Below are 17,868 nucleotides of genomic sequence, written 5' to 3' on the forward strand. Positions count from 1 at the left end.
ACTTTAGTAAGATGCTAAAGCATTTTCTTTCTAATGGCAATCTATAGAAGCTTCATAACTTCTTAGGCGTAGATTTTATTTATCTAAGGAAAAGTCTTAACTATTCCAGAAAAGATAAAGCCATGAAAGAATTTCTTATATCAACAGTGAGAGGTCTAAGATATGCTTTAGTATGCCTTAGACCAGACACCTGCTGTTGAGTGGGAGTGATGAGTAGGTATCAGATTAATGCAGGAGAAGAACATTGGAAGACAATCAAGTAAATCTTAAGATAAAGAAGAGGAACTATATGTTAGTCTATAAGGGTGTGTTTAAAACTCTTAGACTACACCACACCAGATTTCGAAATTTGCCTTTGTGCTAGAAAATCTTTCTGATAAGATGGTGATTACTCTGGGGGTGGAATAGTGATTTTGGAGAAGTGTAAAAACCTATCTGAAGTCTCTAGGTCTACCAGAAAGGGACTGAATGTTAAAGTTGCAGGAAAGGTACTTATTCAGTCTAAGGAAAGTTCTATACATTTTTGGCACCATTCCAAATTGCCTAAACTACTAGTGTTAATTTCCTGATTAACCAAAACTAGTTGCCAAAGTTATAGAATCCAGTATCCCAAAAGAGTAGACATATAGAGAGGAATTTCACATTATCAATGATTTTGTGATTACGGAAGAGTAATGGTGGAGAAAAGGTTGTGTTTAATTCAACCTTTCAGATCCTATTACGAGGAGTTTACTACTACTACACTTGATTTGTATATCAAGGTGTTGAGATTATTTGAAATGCACATTTTGTTTTATATTAGTGCAAGTGGGAGTTTGTTGGGATTTATGCCCTAAATAAAACTCATTTCAATATAATCAGATTTACTTATTAATGTAGATCAGAAATAACATTTAATGTTGCATGGTTCACATGATTTATTTCATGATTATATGTACATAATGTATGAATTCATCTGAAACCCTTTTCACATACTTGATCCTGTTTATTGTGTTGTCAACATATTGGAAAGTAAACATGACTATGTGAATAAAGTTTCCTAGATTTATCAGACACAGGGTTTTACTGATATGATAATCTACAACAGAGTTTACTTGCATTTGGAGAAATGCTATGTTTTTTCCAGAGCATTGGTTAAAGTAAAGCTCAGGTTGGATGCATGGAGTATGCATCGGAAGGGACCGATATTGAACTTTGACTTAGATTTATTAAACTTACCGTAATATCTATTCAAGTCAATATCGCCTAAGTTGATCCTAGATCAAATGATCTTAATCCTGTTATGATTAGGCTCAATCTCAAGAGGCTATTCGTGTTCTTTGATTTGTTAGTTAAGCCTACTTTTAGGTCAGGGTGATACGTACATTTTGGGAATACGGTAGTGCAATTGAGTGGGAGCGCTAACATAAACATGGAATCTATAGCTTCTATCTGGCGAATAGTAAGTAAAGGATGATCTCCTTCGAGCTTGACCAAACAAAAATAAATGGTGGAGATCTCATTTCACATAAGCTGAAATATCATTTATACGGGGTTAAGTGTTTTAAGGATAAAATACATTGTAGGGTGTAACGGTAATCTAATCCTTTTACAGTGTAGATCATTCATATAGAGGATCATTGATCAAATTAGGATTATAACAATGGATAACTAATGATGTGTCTATATGGTGGAACATATAGAGCATTCTATATACTGAGAGTGCAATTCTAAGTTCTATGCGTGGATTCAACGAAGAATTAATAAGTCAGTGAATTGAGGTTATAAATTCTTGATCTGCTTATTGGAAGCTCGGTTATATAGACCCATGGTCCCCCCACTAGTTGAGATAATATTGCTTGTAAGACTCATATAATTGGTGTTGATTAATCAATTATAATTCTCAATTTAGACTATGTCTATTTGTGAATTTTTCACTAAGTAAGGGCGAAATTGTAAAGAAAGAGTTTTAGGGGCATATTTGTTAATTATGATACTTTGTATGGTTCAATTAATAAATATGATAAATGACAATATTATTTAATAATTATTTATAGTTATTAAATAGTTAGAATTGGCATTTAAATGGTTGAATTAGAAAATTGGCGTTTTTGAGAAAATCAAATGCAGAAAAGATAAAACTGCAAAATTGCAAAAAGTGAGGCCCAAATTCATATTCCTAGGGCCGGCCACTTTTGTAGGGTTTTACCTATGATATTTTCATTATTTTAATGCCAAATAATTCAAACCTAACCCTAGTGGAATGCTATAAATAGATAGTGAAGGCTTCAGGAAATCAACACTAAATTTTCTACTTTTTCCTTCAGAGAAAAACCTGAGCCTTCTCTCTCTATACCTAGCCGCCACCTTCTTCTCTTTCTTCCCTCTTTAATTTCGAAATTTCTTAGTGATTAGAGTAGTGCCCACACACAGCAAGTGATACCTCAATCATAGTGAGGAAGATCGTGAAGAAAGACTTTTAGCAAGAAGGAGTTTCAGCACTAAAGAATCAGAGAAAGAGATCCAGGTTCAGATATTGATAATGCTCTGCTACAGAAAGGAATCAAGGGCTAGATATCTGAACGGAAGGAGTCATTATATTCCGCTGCACCCAATGTAAGGTTTACTAAACTTTATATGTGTTTATTTCATCGTTTTAGAAAGTTCATATTTAGGGTGTTAATCAACATACTTGTGAGTAGATCTAAGATCCTGGTAAAATAATTTCCAATAGGTGATTACCTATAAATAGATAGTGATGACTTAAGGAAAAAGATTAATGATAGATGAAATTTCTTATCTTCAGAAAATTGAGCCATCTTACCTATATGATAGCCGAACCTTCATCCTCTCCTTTTTTCATATTATTCAACCTTGAGTGATAGAGTGAGTGCCCACACACATCAAGTGGTATCTCAATCATAGTGTGGAAGATTGTGAAGAATCCAATCAACAAGAAGGAGAGAAAGAGATCCAGGTTCAGATCTTGATAATGCTCTGCTGCAGAAAGGAATCAAGGGCTAGAGATCTGATCGGAAGGAGTTATTATATTTCGCTGCACCCAATGTAACGTTTTCTAAAACCCTTATGTGTTTATTTCATTGTTTTAGAAATTCATATTAGGATGTTAATGAAACATACTTGTTAGTAAATCTAGATCCTGGTAAAATATTTCCAACAAAGTCTTCATAGCAAATGCAAGTAAAAAAATAATAAAGTATATTTATTTTAAATAGTAATAATACCAAGTCTTGAGAGCAAATACAAAGTAAAGAAATAACATAACAAACATTTATTAAAGTCATAACACAAAGTTTAGAAAATAAATACTACTATCATGATCCAGAGTATGCTTATTCTTGAGCCAAGTAAGCATCAACTCTGGTTCTTCCAATGAAGCAAATATCTCTCTCTTCTCTTTCATGATAAATAAGCGAGTTGCAAATAAATACAAGTCGCCCCCTTTCTCAATTCTAGGCAAAGAATTTAATATTTTTATAACTTCGGCAATACTATTCTCCTTTCTAGCTGTTTCAATATTTCTACTTCTTGTCTCTACGACATCAGCAAGACGACCAATTTGTTCAAATATTACTATAGACCGCGTCTTCTTCATTTTCCTTTTTCCATTTCTTACTTTTTTATTTTGTTTCTCAAGTGGCTCGGTTGATCTTTTATTATTTTTCTCTCTAGGAAATCCATCAATATTAGGCGTCTCTAGATCATCATCACTACTCTCAAGTTGTGTATGTAAGGTTTCAGTATCGTTAAAAGGCTTTTCAAACTCAGATGGAATTATTCCAGAAGAAGGTGTCCAAGCATACTCCCCTGTAGCAACAGTGTTCATGACAATCCTATCTAATTGTTCCTCTACCTCTGGGTCAATTCTCCGAATGCGAAACTTTGAAGCATCAAGATGACTTACCAAAGGAATTTTGTTAATTAAATGTAACATTCACAAAAAGAATCATTTAGTTTCATATGAATATTTAACATTATTATAATGTACCCGTAATTTACTATTCCATTATTCTTCAGTTGCATAAATTGTATTCTTTTGTATACTCCATCCTAAACTGATTTTTTTTCCCTTGAGTTGCTTCCAAAGCTTCCAGTTATTTTTCAATTCATCCCACTTATTTTTCAAGCTGGCCCCTAGTGTAATCTCTTCCAGTTGCTTTGTAAATATTTGTAATTAAGTTTAGATATTCAATTTTATCTAAATAAGTAGTAGGGCAATGCCCATCATCAACCTCTTTCATACAGAATTCAGAAAAAAAAAATTCACTCTCAGAATTCCATGTTGTTTTACCTCGTGGTACGTCACTCTTAGTACAATTTTTTTTTTTCATTCTCCATCTAATTAAGGCTATGTTTGGTGGGAGGGAGGGAGAGTAGGATGGATGAAGAGGTTAGAGAGGATGGGGAGTAAGAGGGATAGAGAGGATTGTTAATCTCCTTTGTATTGTTTGGTATTAGGTGTGAGGTGGGAAGGATGGAGAAAAAATTGATTAGTAACATTACAAAATTATCCTTTACAAATATTATTTTATGATTTTTTAAGGGTAGTTATTGTATTTTGCAAAATGTATTTTGTCTTTTTCTAAAATCCTTCCAAATTTGGAGGGGAGAATGTCTCCCTCCATTTCTCCTCTCCCTCCTTCTCTCCTTCTGCCAAACAAGTGATTTAGTCTCTCCTTCGATCACTCTCCCTCCACTCCTCTCCATCCACCCATCTCCCCCTCCTACCAAACATATTGTACAGTAAAATGATGTGCACACAACAACTCTCAACTAAATTACTTGTTGTGGCAACAAAATTTCAGCAACAAGTAAAAGAACGTTCATTTTAAAAATTAGTTAATAACTGTGTAACTACAAGAAGTTTCCATAAGCCTCAAAGCTCCTCTAACTAAAGAAAAAGGACATGAATAAAAAAAGTACATAAAAAAACCAATAAAACTATTCTTTATGTAGTTCCTATGCCTATACTGCTATGACTTTACAAGTTCTTATCTAGAACATTCATGACAAAAAAAACAAACCTGGAGAAAATTCAAGAGCCAAAGCTATAAGCTATAAAAAATATGGCTTTTACAAAGAGAAAGTTAGTCTCCAAAAAAGTCTCTAGGCACATTAATGAAATTTAAATTGAGTTGTGGTATGAATTTACAAACATAATATGCCATACTACTTTACAGTCACTCTCAATTTGAATATAACTCATTTTGAATATAAGTATGTTTTCCTTTTTCCATTTTCCATCTAAATAAAATAAGCAATGAGTAATGATACAATAATATCCAAAATTAATGGTAACAGAATGTTTATGGGGACTTTTGTGTGTCAAACATTGAATCCGTTTAACTAGTATCAATTCTAGCATTATCATTATTCTAAAAAAATGATAACAAAATGATGTAACTTTCAACAAAACAGGACCTAACCTCAAATCAGGCAGAGCTAATAAAATCTCAAACTAGAGAAAATAAATTACATATGACAAGGCCAAAGCCGAGGATCTCCCTCTCTCGAAACGACTCGATGCGGCGGTCTTACAGAGGATTTATGCCACGGTCTCCTCCGACATCCTCACCTCCATTCTCATAGATGATGACTCGGCTGAACATGCTTGGCACAGTGTTGCGGATCTCTTTCATGATAATAAAAACTCAAGGGCCTTGTATCTCAATAAGGCATTCACCAACACAAGTCTTGCGGATTTTTCGACGACAAATACGTATTGCAATCGTCTCAAAAGTCTTGCCGATCAACTCGCCAATGTCAGAGCTCCTGTCAATTATCAAAGTATGGTTTTGAGAATGCTACAAGGATTGACAGAACAATATTCTAATTTTGTTACTGTGATGCAAAACAAGAAAAGCCTACCTATTTTTGCTACAGGCCGTTCCAAACTCGCCTTGGAAGAGACCACCATTTTAGAGCGAGCAAAACAAGCATCTGTCCTTGTAGCCCATTCCCAAACTTCAGATGATAGTATGAATCACCAAAATACTTCTCAAGGTAATTTTAATCATAATAATCCTCGTGACAAAAATGGTACAAACAGAAAAAATAATAAGAAAATTCTAGCGGTCGAAACTCTGGCAAGGGTGGTCGAAACTCCGACAGTGGTTCAGTTGATGGGTTCGGTAGTGGTGGCAGACGTGGAAGACACCCACAACAATGGCAGCCTGGGTCTTGGATGCAGTGGGCTCCATGGACTTGCCCTCCTTCCCTATATCCTTCCTACAACAATTGGGCTAGGCCCACTTTCACTCCTCCACCACCACAGCATGGTCTTCTTGGACCGAAACCTCAACAGCCAGCTTATAATGCCAATGCACCCAGTCCAACTGACATTGAAGCAGCTCTTCATACTCTCAGTCTTACTCCACCTGATCTGTCATGGTACATGGACACCGGGGCGACATCTCACATGACATCTGCGGAAGGTAATCTCTCATCTTATTCTAATTTGAGCAAAAGTCGTGGTATAATTGTTGGAAATGGCCATTCTATTCCTATTCGTGGTTTTGGTAGTGCTAATTTACCTCATCCCCACCCTCCATTAGTGTTTAAAAATGTCCTCCATGCTCCAAATTTAATTAAAAATTTAGTTCGGTTCGCAAATTCACCACTGATAACCAAGTTTCTATTGAATTTGATCCCTTTGGCTTTTCTGTGAAGGACTTTCAGACGGGAATGGCACTAATGAGATGTGATAGTCAGGGAGAGTTATATCCCATCACCACCACCACCACCAGAAATACTCAAGCCGTTTCCCCATCCACTTTTGCACCTTTATCCACTTCCCTTTGGCATGACCGTTTAGGTCACCTAGGAGCATCTGTTTTAGACTCCCTTAGGCGAAATAAATTGATTGAATGTACTAAGACTAGAGACTTAAGTTTTTGTCATTCTTGTGCGCTTGGTAAACATATTAAATTGCCATTTATTGATTCTCATAATTCTACCTATACACCTTTTGATATTTTGCATAGTGATTTGTGGACATCTCCCATTTTGAGTTCTTTAGGTCACAAATACTATGTGCTCTTTTCGGATGACTATTCAAAATTTTTGTGGACTTTCCCTATTTCAAAAAAATCTGAAGTCTATTCAACCTTTCTCAAACTTAGAGCTTACATAAATATTCAATTTGAACGAGAAATAAAAAATATCCAATGTGATAATCGTAGAGAATATGATAACAATCCTTTTATGAGTCTTTGTGAAGCTAATGGAATTTCTTTTCGTTTTTCTTGTCCTCACACTTCATCCCAAAATGGAAAAGCCGAACGAAAAATTTGTACAATTAATAATATCATTCGAACTTTATTAGTTCATGCTTCACTCCCTCCTACTTTTTGGCACCATGCTTTGGAAATGGCAACATATCTTCTCAACATCTTACCAAGTAAAACTCTAAATTATCAATCTCCACTACAAATTCTCTACCAAAAAGACCAATCCTTCTCACATTTACGAGTCTTTGGTTGCTTATGCTATCCTCTATTCCCTTCTACTATGATAAATAAGCTCCAACCTCGTTCCACACCTTGTGTCTTTTTGGGTTATCCATCAAATCATCGTGGTTACAAATGCTATGACTTATCCTCCAATAAAGTTATAATTTGTCGCCATTTTTTATTTGAGGAAATGAATTTCCCTTGTCCAAGCTTCATCCTTCTTCTTCCTCCACCTATGATTTTCTTGATAATGGATTATCACCTTACATGATACACCATTTACAAAATCAGTCCACTCCTCACTATTAAGTGCAGAACCACCCTTCTCTGGCCCCAACCTCGTCACCTCCCCAGCCATGCTTACTTAATCATGCAACTCCCTCTTTTCCACAACCGACCCAACCAGCCTCCTCACCCCTACAATCGATCCAGTCCACATCTAAAACCCAGAATCATCATCTTCAACTTTGGGTCAACCAGATCTCAACCCACATTTAGACCATACACAACATCTTCCTCTTCCTCCCATTTTCCAACCTACCTCGAGTTCTGCAAACAAACCCGTTACGAGGAGCCAACATGGTATTTATAGACCAAATACAAAATATCACCATGGATTAAATGCTAATGTCACAAAGTCTCCTCTCCCTCGTAACCCCGTGTCTGCACTCCGAGACCCGAAGTGGAAAATGGCTATGGATGATGAACATATTGCTCTTATTAAGAATAATACGTGGGATTTAGTGCCCCATCCACCTGATGCTAATGTTATTCGATCTATGTGGATTTTCAGACATAAAGAAAAATTTGACGTTTCTTTTGAGCGGCATAAAGCCCGACTTGTATGTGATGGTGCAGGACAACAATTTGGCATGGATTGTGGAGAAACTCTTAGCCCGGTAGTTAAACCGACGACTATTCGAACGGTGCTTAGTCTTGCTCTCTCTAAGGCTTGGCCCATTCATTAGTTGGATGTTAAAAATGCATTCTTACATGGTGAACTAAAAGAAACAGTGTACATGCATCAACCCTTGGGTTTTAAGGATCCAGATCATCCTAATCATGTGTGTCTTCTGTGAAAATTGTTATATGGGCTCAAGCAAGCTCCTAGAGCTTGGTTCAAATAATTTTCCAACTATGCTTCTTCTATTGGGTTCTCTCAGAGCAAGTATGACAACTCTCTTTTCATATACAAGAAAGGTATGGAGATGGCTTATATTCTACTTTATGTGGATGATTTCATCCTCACTGCTTCTTCTGTTGCTCTTTGCAAATCTATCACGCTACTTCTCAGCTCCGAATTTGCTATGAAAGACTTGGGGTCCACTGAGTTCTTTTTTGGGAATCGTAGTCACTCAACATGCTAGCGGTCTATTTTTGCCCCAGAAAAAGTATGCTGAAGAAATTATTGAACGCGCTGGCATGTCATCTTGTAAATCTTGTCCAACTCCGGTTGATACTAAACCAAAACTTAGTGCTAAAACCAGTATTCCATATGAGGATCCCTCTCAACATCGTAGCCTAGCCGGAGATCTCCAATATCTCACGTTCACAAGACTTGACATATCTTATGCCGTACAACAAATTTGTTTATTTATCCATAATCTAATGGATGATCATATGCATGCTCTCATGCGCATCCTGCGCTACGTTCAGGGGACTCTTCACTTTGGATTGCATCTTTATCCTCATCAACCTTGATTTCGTATACAGATGCAGATTGGGGTGGTTGCCCCGATACCAGATTATCTACTTCAGGTTATTGTGTGTTTCTTGGGACAACCTCCTCTCTTGGTCTTCTAAACGACAACCCACACTCTCTCGCTCCAGTACTGAGGCCGAATACCGAGGCGTTGCCAATGTGGTTTCTGAGTCATGCTAGTTACGCAGTCTTCTTTTGGAGTTACATTGTCCTATCCATCAAGCTACATTGGTCTACTGTGATAATGTTAGCGTAATATATCTTGCTGGAAATCCAGTTCAACATCAATGTACTAAACACATCGAGATGTATATTCACTTTGTACAAATAATTAGTATAGAAAGTTGATATGTGACAAGGAATGATTCTAAAGATCTATCCAAAACTTGAATTCTAATAAAATAACAATACATAGTTTTATTTCTACTTTGATTGTTTAGTTTATGATGTTTACCTGTAAAATTGCTTGAACTTTTACATATTGTTGTGTTCATAAATAGGCAGCATGACACTTCTTAAGAATGTAATATGTTTCGGTCATTGTGTAAAGTTGCCCGTGGTCAAGTACGCGTCCTCCATGTCCCTTCGCGCTATCAAATTGTAGATATTTTCACGAAAGGTCTTCCTTTGGTGCTATTTCAAGATTTCAGGGACAGTCTCAACGTACGGCAACCTCCTGCTTCAACTGCGGGGGTGTGATAGAATATGTATATATTTATTTAGCATATATGCATATATTTAGACGATAGTTAATTGTATTTATTAGGTAATATTTGTTTCTTCATTATTAGCCTAATATCAAGCTTGTAACCGTTGACAATTGTTGTATATTATGAACCTTTGACTATCAATGAAAGGCAGGGAATTATATTCTTTCATTGATCAATATTCATTATCAAGATCATTATTAGTTCTATTTAAATTTTTAATACCAAAATATTCAAATCACAGTCATCACTAACTCAAATCCAATAGCTCCACCAACAACAATGTCATCTTCATCTACACCTGTTATGTATACATATATATAATACAATCTCTATTTTATAATAAATACATATGACTACCAAATTACATAATTCCTCTTCTTCTAATTTTCTTCTACTATTGTTTCTTATTCAACCTAATAACACTACTACTATACTTACATTCACAAGAAAGGGATAAGAAATCGTATACAAATCTGTATATATATGTCAAAATGAATGAAAATCATGTATTATAATCTAAAATTAAAAAATTTTAGAAACCCAAAAGAGGAATTATATATCCATTGAATAAAAACAAAAATGCATATATAAAAATATGATAAAATGGGTTAATAGATTTAAGAGAGAGAAGGATACAAACTTTGATGATGTTGGAGCTATGATGCCGACGACAAAGAAGAGAATACAAAATTAGAAAAGATGACTGTTGAGTAGTTTTTGATCAGAGAAGGTTTATTTTTTTTTTTTTGAATAAGGATGAAATTGAAAGAAGAGACCCTAAAATTAATTGGTAAATGAGAAATTTTAAAATTAGATGAGGACAATTGGGTCAAGTAAAAAATTCATTAAACCCCAATTATAGCTTCTCGTAAAAGCTAAAATTCCAAAGTTAGGGTGGGCCAAATTTTTCTAAAAGCTATAAATTTTATTTAAATTTTTCAAAAAGCTATTTTTCAAATTTTACCAAACACATATTAACTCATAACTTTTTCCAAAAGTAATTTTAGCTTTTTAAAAAGCTCCCCAAAACGGGGCCTGCATCTTTGTCATTAGATCCAAAACTCAAAGATGATCTTCCCATTGCACTACGTAAAGGTAAATGTGAATGTACTTTTCCTATTTCTTCTTTTGTTTCTTATAATCATCTCTCATCTTCTTCTTGCTTTTTAATTGCTTCTCTTGATTCCGACACTATTCCTAAAACTGCTCGTGAAACAATGTGTCATCCTGGTTGGCTTGCTGCAATGATAGAAGAGATGAATGCTTTAGTTGCAAATGGTGCTTAGGTTTTGGTTAATTTACCTCCCAGGAAACGGGCCATAGGGTGCAAATGGGTGTTTACAGTTAAATTCAATCAAGATGGAACAATTTCTCGCTTAAAGGCCTGTCTTGTTGCCAAGTGTTATGCTCAAACTTATGGAGTGAACTATTGTGATACTTTTTCTCCTGTTGTTAAACTCGCATCTATTCGACTGTTCATTTCCATGGCAGCTACTCATCATTGGCCTTTCCATCAGCTTGATATTAAAAATATTTTTCTTCATGGAGATCTTGAGGAAGAAGTGTATATGGAGCAACCTCCTGGGTTCGTTGCTCAGGGGGAGTTAGGACAAGTTTGTCGTCTTCGCAAATCTTTATATGGATTGAAACAAAGCCCTCGTGCTTGGTTTGGTAAATTTAGTCAGGCTATTAAAAAATTTAGTTTGTTGAAAAGTAAGTCAGATCATTCTGTGTTCTATAAAAGATCAATTGTTGGCACCATTTTGTTAGTAGTGTATGTTGATAATATCGTTATTATTGGAAATGATACTGAAGGCATCTTATCCCTTAAGGGCCCATTTGTTTGGTCTTAATAGACCCTATGATGTGATTCGATCAGATCTTTGCACAATTAAGTGGGTTTGTTTTTTTTTTTTTTTTTTTTTTTTTTTTCTAATCACTTATTGTCACTTAATACCTCTTAGCAAACTAGATGTGTAATTGGCTTTTAATATTTTTAATACATATCTCTCCTTTTTTTTTTTCTCACTTTACACATTAGGTATTCTTTCTTTTCTTTCTTCTACAACCTCTGTTGCAACATCACATCAGGTCAGTTTTTATTTTCTTTTTCATTTTCTCATTATTTTTTTGACGAAACTTCACTATCAACATCATCTTATTTTATAAAAAAAAATCACATCTCTTTCTTTATTTGTTAGACATATAACATGTGATAAATAAGACATATGTATATATATGATGACATTCACGACACAACACCATCTCACCGTTATCATCACCATATGGATCATATATCATGGCACATTATCATCACCATCACCATTACCATCACCATATGTATATATGATCACCATCACCATCACCATCACCATCACCATTATCATCATATATAATATATTATTTTATTTATTATTTATTTTTTTATTGAAACATATAAAAAGAAAAATTAATCACACAAATTTTGTGTACAGTAATTATAGTGTAGTATTGTCTACACTATACTATACATCTATTGTTTGATTTCATTTTGTTTTTAAGTATTGTGCTTTCTTTTTATTTAAAAATACTGGAAGAAAAAATATTAATGTAACCATATGCTACTCACATATTCTATATATTTTTTGCATATAAATATTTTCCAATATGTATCATCTGTATGTTATTAGAATAATCTAGTGTAAATCAAAGAGTAAGTTAGAAGAATATGGAAGTGGTAAAAACATTTTTGGAGACTTGTATTCAAGAAGTATCTTTACATGGAAGACTTGGAAGTAGTTTAAAGCCTGATTCGTGGAATAAAGTTAGACAAGTTTTGGAGACTACTTATTCTTTCTCTGCAACACAAAAGTAATTGAAGAATCATTTTGATTATCTAAAGGATAAATATAAAACTTGGTTGCCAATAACTATGAAAACATGAAATGTTTATGATCCTACAACTAATACCATTTTTCTGTCCAATGCTGAATGGGATGAGTACATTAAGGTTATTTCTCTATATCACTATTTTATAATTTAGATATTTAAGTTGCACGTATTAAAATGCATTGTGTTTTGGTATTGGATGTAGGCTCACCCAAAGGCAAAACCATTAAAAAGTGTTCCTTTACCCTTTTCGGATCTCTGTAAAGCACTCTTTGATGGTACTACTGCAATCGAATTTTATGGTTGGAGTCCTAGTTGTACAATTCCTCGACCTATTAATTCATCTACATCTCCTAATATTGAGACATATGTTTATGCTGAAGAAAGTACACCTAGTAACCGAAATGATAAAGTTGATAACACTTTTCCATCTCAATATTCAACTCCTTTAGGAGGACAAAAGAAGAAAAGAAAGCATTCATCTCAACATGATATTGATGATAATTTGTTGCATTGGAGTTGTTAATTAAGAAGAATAGTGGTCCTGAAGTTGAGGATTGCATGGAAAAATTGGATGGACTTGGATGGGAGGAGCCTTTGTATAGTGCAACTATTGGTATACTTTGTGAAGGCGATAGCTATAACAAAGCATTAATGAACATGAAAGACGTCAACATAATGGAGAATTGGGTTAAGGCCATGGGGAAAAATTAGGATATTTTTAATTTAGTTAATTAAGATATTATTATGCTTAGATAACTTTAATTTTTTACATCATGTCATGAACATATTTTTTCTTTTGTGTATCGAACTTTATTGATTTATTATAGTTATCTATGAATGTTTCATTTTCAATCTTAGTATTGTCTTTCTAAAGTGGCTATAATTTTTTTAACAGATTTAATATGGAATTTGAGGATTAACTTTTACTCTTAATGATTTTCTATTGGTATGTACGTCCTAAACGCAACTATTTACCTTGAGTTAAGGATAATACATCAACTTTATCTGGTGCACAGGGCTAGCCCTAGGCATAGGCGGGCTAGGCCCGTGCCTAGGGCCCACCCTTTTCGGGGGCACAAAATAAAAAAAAATAAAAAATTTTATTAGGCTTTTATTTAAGTAAAATTTAAGTGCATTGAAAGCAACAAATATTCATAGCTTAGTTGTTTGAGGTGGATGTCATAATATTCAAGGTCATGGGGTCAAATCCCATAACACTCTTCTTTTGATATTTTTTTTTATATATTTTTGAGGGCCCAAAATTTAAGGAATTATTACATAGAAAATATAAATTGACACTTTATTTACAAAAATACCTCCATAAGGTAAAGAAAATATTTATACCTTTTATGTGATTTTAATTACTAAAATACCACTTACACTATCACTTACACAATCAGACGATGGTTGCAGAGTGGTTGCTGCGTGGTTGCGCGGTGGTTGCATCAGACAAAGGTTTCAATCAAACAATGGTTGTAGGGTAGTTGCTAGGTGGTTGGCCAAATGTTGCATCAGACGAAGGTTTCAATCAGACAAAAGTTTTTGGGTGGTTACTGGGTGGTTGGCCGAAGGTTGCATCAGATGAAGGTTTCAACCAGACGAAATAACTATTAGCAAAATGTTTATACAACTGTAATGCAACTATTGTCAAACATTAAAAATTAGAACATTATTTCCACGTACGTAACTCTATCTACATATCTCTTTATGATTTAATATGAATAAATTCATCATTAGAAATTTGGAAAACAACAAAAATATACCAAGATAAACATTTTACTATAGTATTGATGTAATTTTTTTTGGATTATACTTGAGTTGGATTGTTTGGGAACTCCAGTTCAACTTTTTGAGATCTGCCTTTCATGGATATGAAAATTGAAGTTAGAATATTAGTTTTATGCAAATTAAACTAAATTTCTGGTTAAATTTTAATTTCGTAGTAGTTTTTCTACACTTTTTTTATGAATTCGAAACAACTCATGTTTTGATTGATTCTGGTCGTTTTCTCAGGTGAAGTCGTCTGAATTAATAGTGGTTCTCTTTCTAGTTGAATTTTCGTTTCAGTTGTGTTGGGTTGCTCCGTAGTTGCGCGATAGTTGCCTAGGAAGCATAGATCCTGGGTTGAAGGTGTGTGTAAGTGGTATTTGTGTAATTTTTTTTTTATTTAGGCTGTATATTTATTTATTTGGCCAGCTGGAAGTATTTTTGTAATATTATTATTTTTTTTGGTTAAAACTGAAAAAAGCCCAAAATTTAATTCATCTTAGGCCCATATATTTTCAGGGTCGACCCTGCTGGTGTAAGATACACTTTGGAGTTGTTATATGGCTCAAATCGACAATGCATAGAGTTGATGTGGATGTCTCGTGATGCATTTGTTCTTTTGTGCAATCATTTTAGACAAAGAGAATGGATTAAAGATAGTAAGAATGTATCAATTGAAGAAAAGATAGCAATATTTTTAACTATCATAGCACATAATGAGCGATTTATTGTCATGAAGCGAAGATTTCAACACTCTTCACAAATTGTTCACAAGTATTTTCATGAGGTTCTTGAAGAAATGATGCATTTTGCAAAAGAGATGATAGTATCCACAGTTGATTTTGATTCCAATATTCCAACTACTCAAAAAAATATTAGAAAATTTTTCAAGGTATTGTATTTTTAAATCATGATTGTATAAGTAAAATATGTGTCATAAATATTTGAACTTATAAATTTATTGCAGGGAGCAATTTGTGCACTTGATGGAACACTAGTGCATGCTATAATCCCACTTGGCAAACAAATTGCTTATAGAGGAAGAGGAAAGGGTAACTGCTACCAAAATATTCTAGCAATATGTGACTTCAACATGGTCTTTACTTATGTTTATGCAGGATGGGAAGGAGTAGCACATGATTCACGAGTTCTAAAAGAGATAGTAGCCAATCCAAATAATTGTTTTCAATTTCCTCCTCCAAGTAAGTGATTAAGGAAATTTATTTTATTCCTACGATAACCTAATTCTATATTTCAACTAATTCAACATTTGTATGTGTATACATTTCAGGTAAGTATTTCCTATGCGATGCAGCATATCCATGCTCTCGGGAATTTTTATCTCCATATCGCAGTGTTTGATATTGGTTAGGAGATTATCATCGTAGGCGTGCTGTAACGAAAGAGGAAAAGTTTAATCATGCTCACGCTCAACTAAGAAATGTTATTGAACGTTCATTTGGAGTTTTGAAATCAAGATTTCCAATACTAGATAAGATGGCTCCATATGAGTTTCATGTCCAAAGAGATGTTGTTATTGCATGTTTTGCAATTAACAATTTTATTAGGAAGGATTGTATCAACGATGAATTATTCAATCAATTTGATCAACCTCAAGTCATCTTTGAGGAAGGACTGGAAGAACAAATAATGGAGGAAACAAATGAACCCAGTTGGAGAGCAGAAGATGCACAATTCATGAACAATTTGAGAAATGAACTTTCACTAAAGCTAATGCAAAGAAGAGGAAACAATTGATACTTTAAATTTCTTAAAATTAATTAATATTTTGTCTCTAAATATTTAAATATATTTTTTTAAAATTAGATATAATATAATAAGTTTATTAACATTATATAATTAACAACTCTGAAAAATGCATTCAGATGTGAAAAAAACAAACATTCTATATATTTTAGTATTCAGATTTAGATGTCTGGATCTTAATAAAAACAAATACACCCTATGTCTTTCATTCATACCCAGTTTCACACGAAGGACTGAGGGGAGCTCAAGTATTTCTTAGGTATTGAAGTTACTCGGAGTAAATAAGATATTTTTCATTCTCAAAGGAAGTATGTACTTGATTTGTTAACTGAGTAGGAAAATTAGGAGTAAAACCTTGTATTGCTCTAATGAATCTAGTTGTGCATCTTACACGTGACGGGAAACCATTTGAAGATCCTGAGAAATATCACAAATTAGTTGGAAAGTTGAATTATCTAACTGTGACTCGTCCATATATTGCATTCCCAGTTAGTGTCGTTAGTCAGTTTATGTCTTCTACAATAATTCATCATTGGGTGGTACTAGAGCAAATTTTATGTTACTTGAAAGGAGCACCAGGACGAGATATAGTTTACAAGGATCATGGACATACCCAGATTAAGTGTTTCTCTAATGCAGATTGGGCAGGCTCCAAGGTAGACATGCGATCCACCTCAGGATATTGTATATTTTTTTGGGGCAATCTAATGTCTTGGAAGAGTAAGAAACAAAATATTGTGTCTAGATCCAGTGCTGAATCAGAATATAGAGCTATGGCACAATCTGTGTGTGAGGTAATATAGATTTATCAGCTTTTGACTGAATTTGGGTTTAAGACTTATATTCCAGCAAAATTGTGGTGTGATAATCAAGGTGCTCTTCATATTGCCTCAAATCCTGTGTTCCACGAGTGAACTAAGCACATTGTGAATTAATGGTCTGATATCCACAGGATATCAGAAAATTCAACAATGTCTGATATCCACAGGATATGTGAAGACCGAAGAACAGATAGGAGATATTTTTACAAAGGCTTTGAATGGGGTGCGGGTTGATTATCTTTGTAACAAGCTGGGCAGGATTAACATCTATGTTCTACCTTGAGGGGGAGTGTTAGAATATTAGCTGTATATTAGTTGTAAAAATTAGGGTAACTTGTATTTAGTAGTTTCCTATTTTGTATTTAGTAGTTTCCCATTTAGTCTCCTAGTTTTGTATATAAATATATACTATTTTATTCTATTCACCATTCTATGGCCAACACCACTTGTGAGGTTGTGTGGCTTCTCTCTCTTTTAAAGGAGCTTCACAATTCTACACTTGACACCTGCTCTCCTTCATTGTGATAATCAGATTGCTGAACACATTGTTGCTAATCTAATTTTTACGAGCATACCAAGCATATCAAAATTGATCATCACTTGGTTCGAGAGAAGCTTCAAGCTGGTATTATGAAGACAGTGCACGTTCTAGCTGCTGATCAATTTGTTGATCTTTTTACCAAGGCCTTGTACCCTACTCAATTTCAGTATATAAAATTCAAGATGGGATTTTTGAACATTTATCTCCCATCTTAAGGGGGAGTATTAACAATAAAGAG

The 17,868-nt window shown here is 34.2% G+C and overlaps 3 protein-coding genes across 3 annotated transcripts; 2 read left to right on the top strand and 1 right to left on the bottom strand.

The window, feature by feature from the left end:
- Positions 1 to 3,280: 3,280 nt before the first annotated feature.
- LOC133036243 (uncharacterized) lies at positions 3,281 to 5,639 on the bottom strand. Its single transcript, XM_061112763.1, has 2 exons — positions 5,539 to 5,639; positions 3,281 to 3,899 (listed from the first exon to the last, which is right to left on the bottom strand). Exons 1-2 carry the CDS (start codon positions 5,637 to 5,639, stop codon positions 3,281 to 3,283), a joined length of 720 nt encoding a protein of 239 aa, XP_060968746.1.
- Positions 5,640 to 5,789: 150 nt separating this feature from the next.
- LOC133036244 (uncharacterized) lies at positions 5,790 to 6,704 on the top strand. The gene is made up of 3 exons (XM_061112764.1): positions 5,790 to 6,003; positions 6,120 to 6,434; positions 6,670 to 6,704. The coding sequence occupies exons 1-3, from the start codon at positions 5,790 to 5,792 to the stop codon at positions 6,702 to 6,704; spliced, it is 564 nt and encodes a 187-aa protein (XP_060968747.1).
- Positions 6,705 to 14,137: 7,433 nt separating this feature from the next.
- LOC133036245 (uncharacterized) lies at positions 14,138 to 16,259 on the top strand. The gene is made up of 5 exons (XM_061112765.1): positions 14,138 to 14,214; positions 15,021 to 15,393; positions 15,469 to 15,553; positions 15,620 to 15,703; positions 15,874 to 16,259. Exons 1-5 carry the CDS (start codon positions 14,138 to 14,140, stop codon positions 16,257 to 16,259), a joined length of 1,005 nt encoding a protein of 334 aa, XP_060968748.1.
- The last annotated feature ends 1,609 nt before the right edge of the window (positions 16,260 to 17,868 follow it).

Source organism: Cannabis sativa, chromosome 3, assembly GCF_029168945.1.
Source record: "Cannabis sativa cultivar Pink pepper isolate KNU-18-1 chromosome 3, ASM2916894v1, whole genome shotgun sequence".
Classification (NCBI taxonomy): domain Eukaryota; kingdom Viridiplantae; phylum Streptophyta; class Magnoliopsida; order Rosales; family Cannabaceae; genus Cannabis; species Cannabis sativa.

Excerpts from the sequence above, each read along its gene's own strand:
- LOC133036243 (XM_061112763.1), bottom strand. The coding sequence starts at position 5,639 with ATGAAAGAGATCCGCAACACTGTGCCAAGCATGTTCAGCCGAGTCATC. Across the intron at positions 3,900-5,538 it reads GACCGTGGCATAAATCCTCT|TCATCTTGATGCTTCAAAGT; the intron begins GTAAGACCGCCG and ends TCCTTTGGTAAG.
- LOC133036244 (XM_061112764.1), top strand. The coding sequence starts at position 5,790 with ATGGTTTTGAGAATGCTACAAGGATTGACAGAACAATATTCTAATTTT. Across the intron at positions 6,004-6,119 it reads TCACCAAAATACTTCTCAAG|TTGATGGGTTCGGTAGTGGT; the intron begins GTAATTTTAATC and ends ACAGTGGTTCAG. Across the intron at positions 6,435-6,669 it reads TCACATGACATCTGCGGAAG|GACTTTCAGACGGGAATGGC; the intron begins GTAATCTCTCAT and ends TTTTCTGTGAAG.
- LOC133036245 (XM_061112765.1), top strand. The coding sequence starts at position 14,138 with ATGGTTGCAGAGTGGTTGCTGCGTGGTTGCGCGGTGGTTGCATCAGAC. Across the intron at positions 15,394-15,468 it reads ATATTAGAAAATTTTTCAAG|GGAGCAATTTGTGCACTTGA; the intron begins GTATTGTATTTT and ends AATTTATTGCAG. Across the intron at positions 15,704-15,873 it reads TTTTCAATTTCCTCCTCCAA|GAGATTATCATCGTAGGCGT; the intron begins GTAAGTGATTAA and ends GATATTGGTTAG.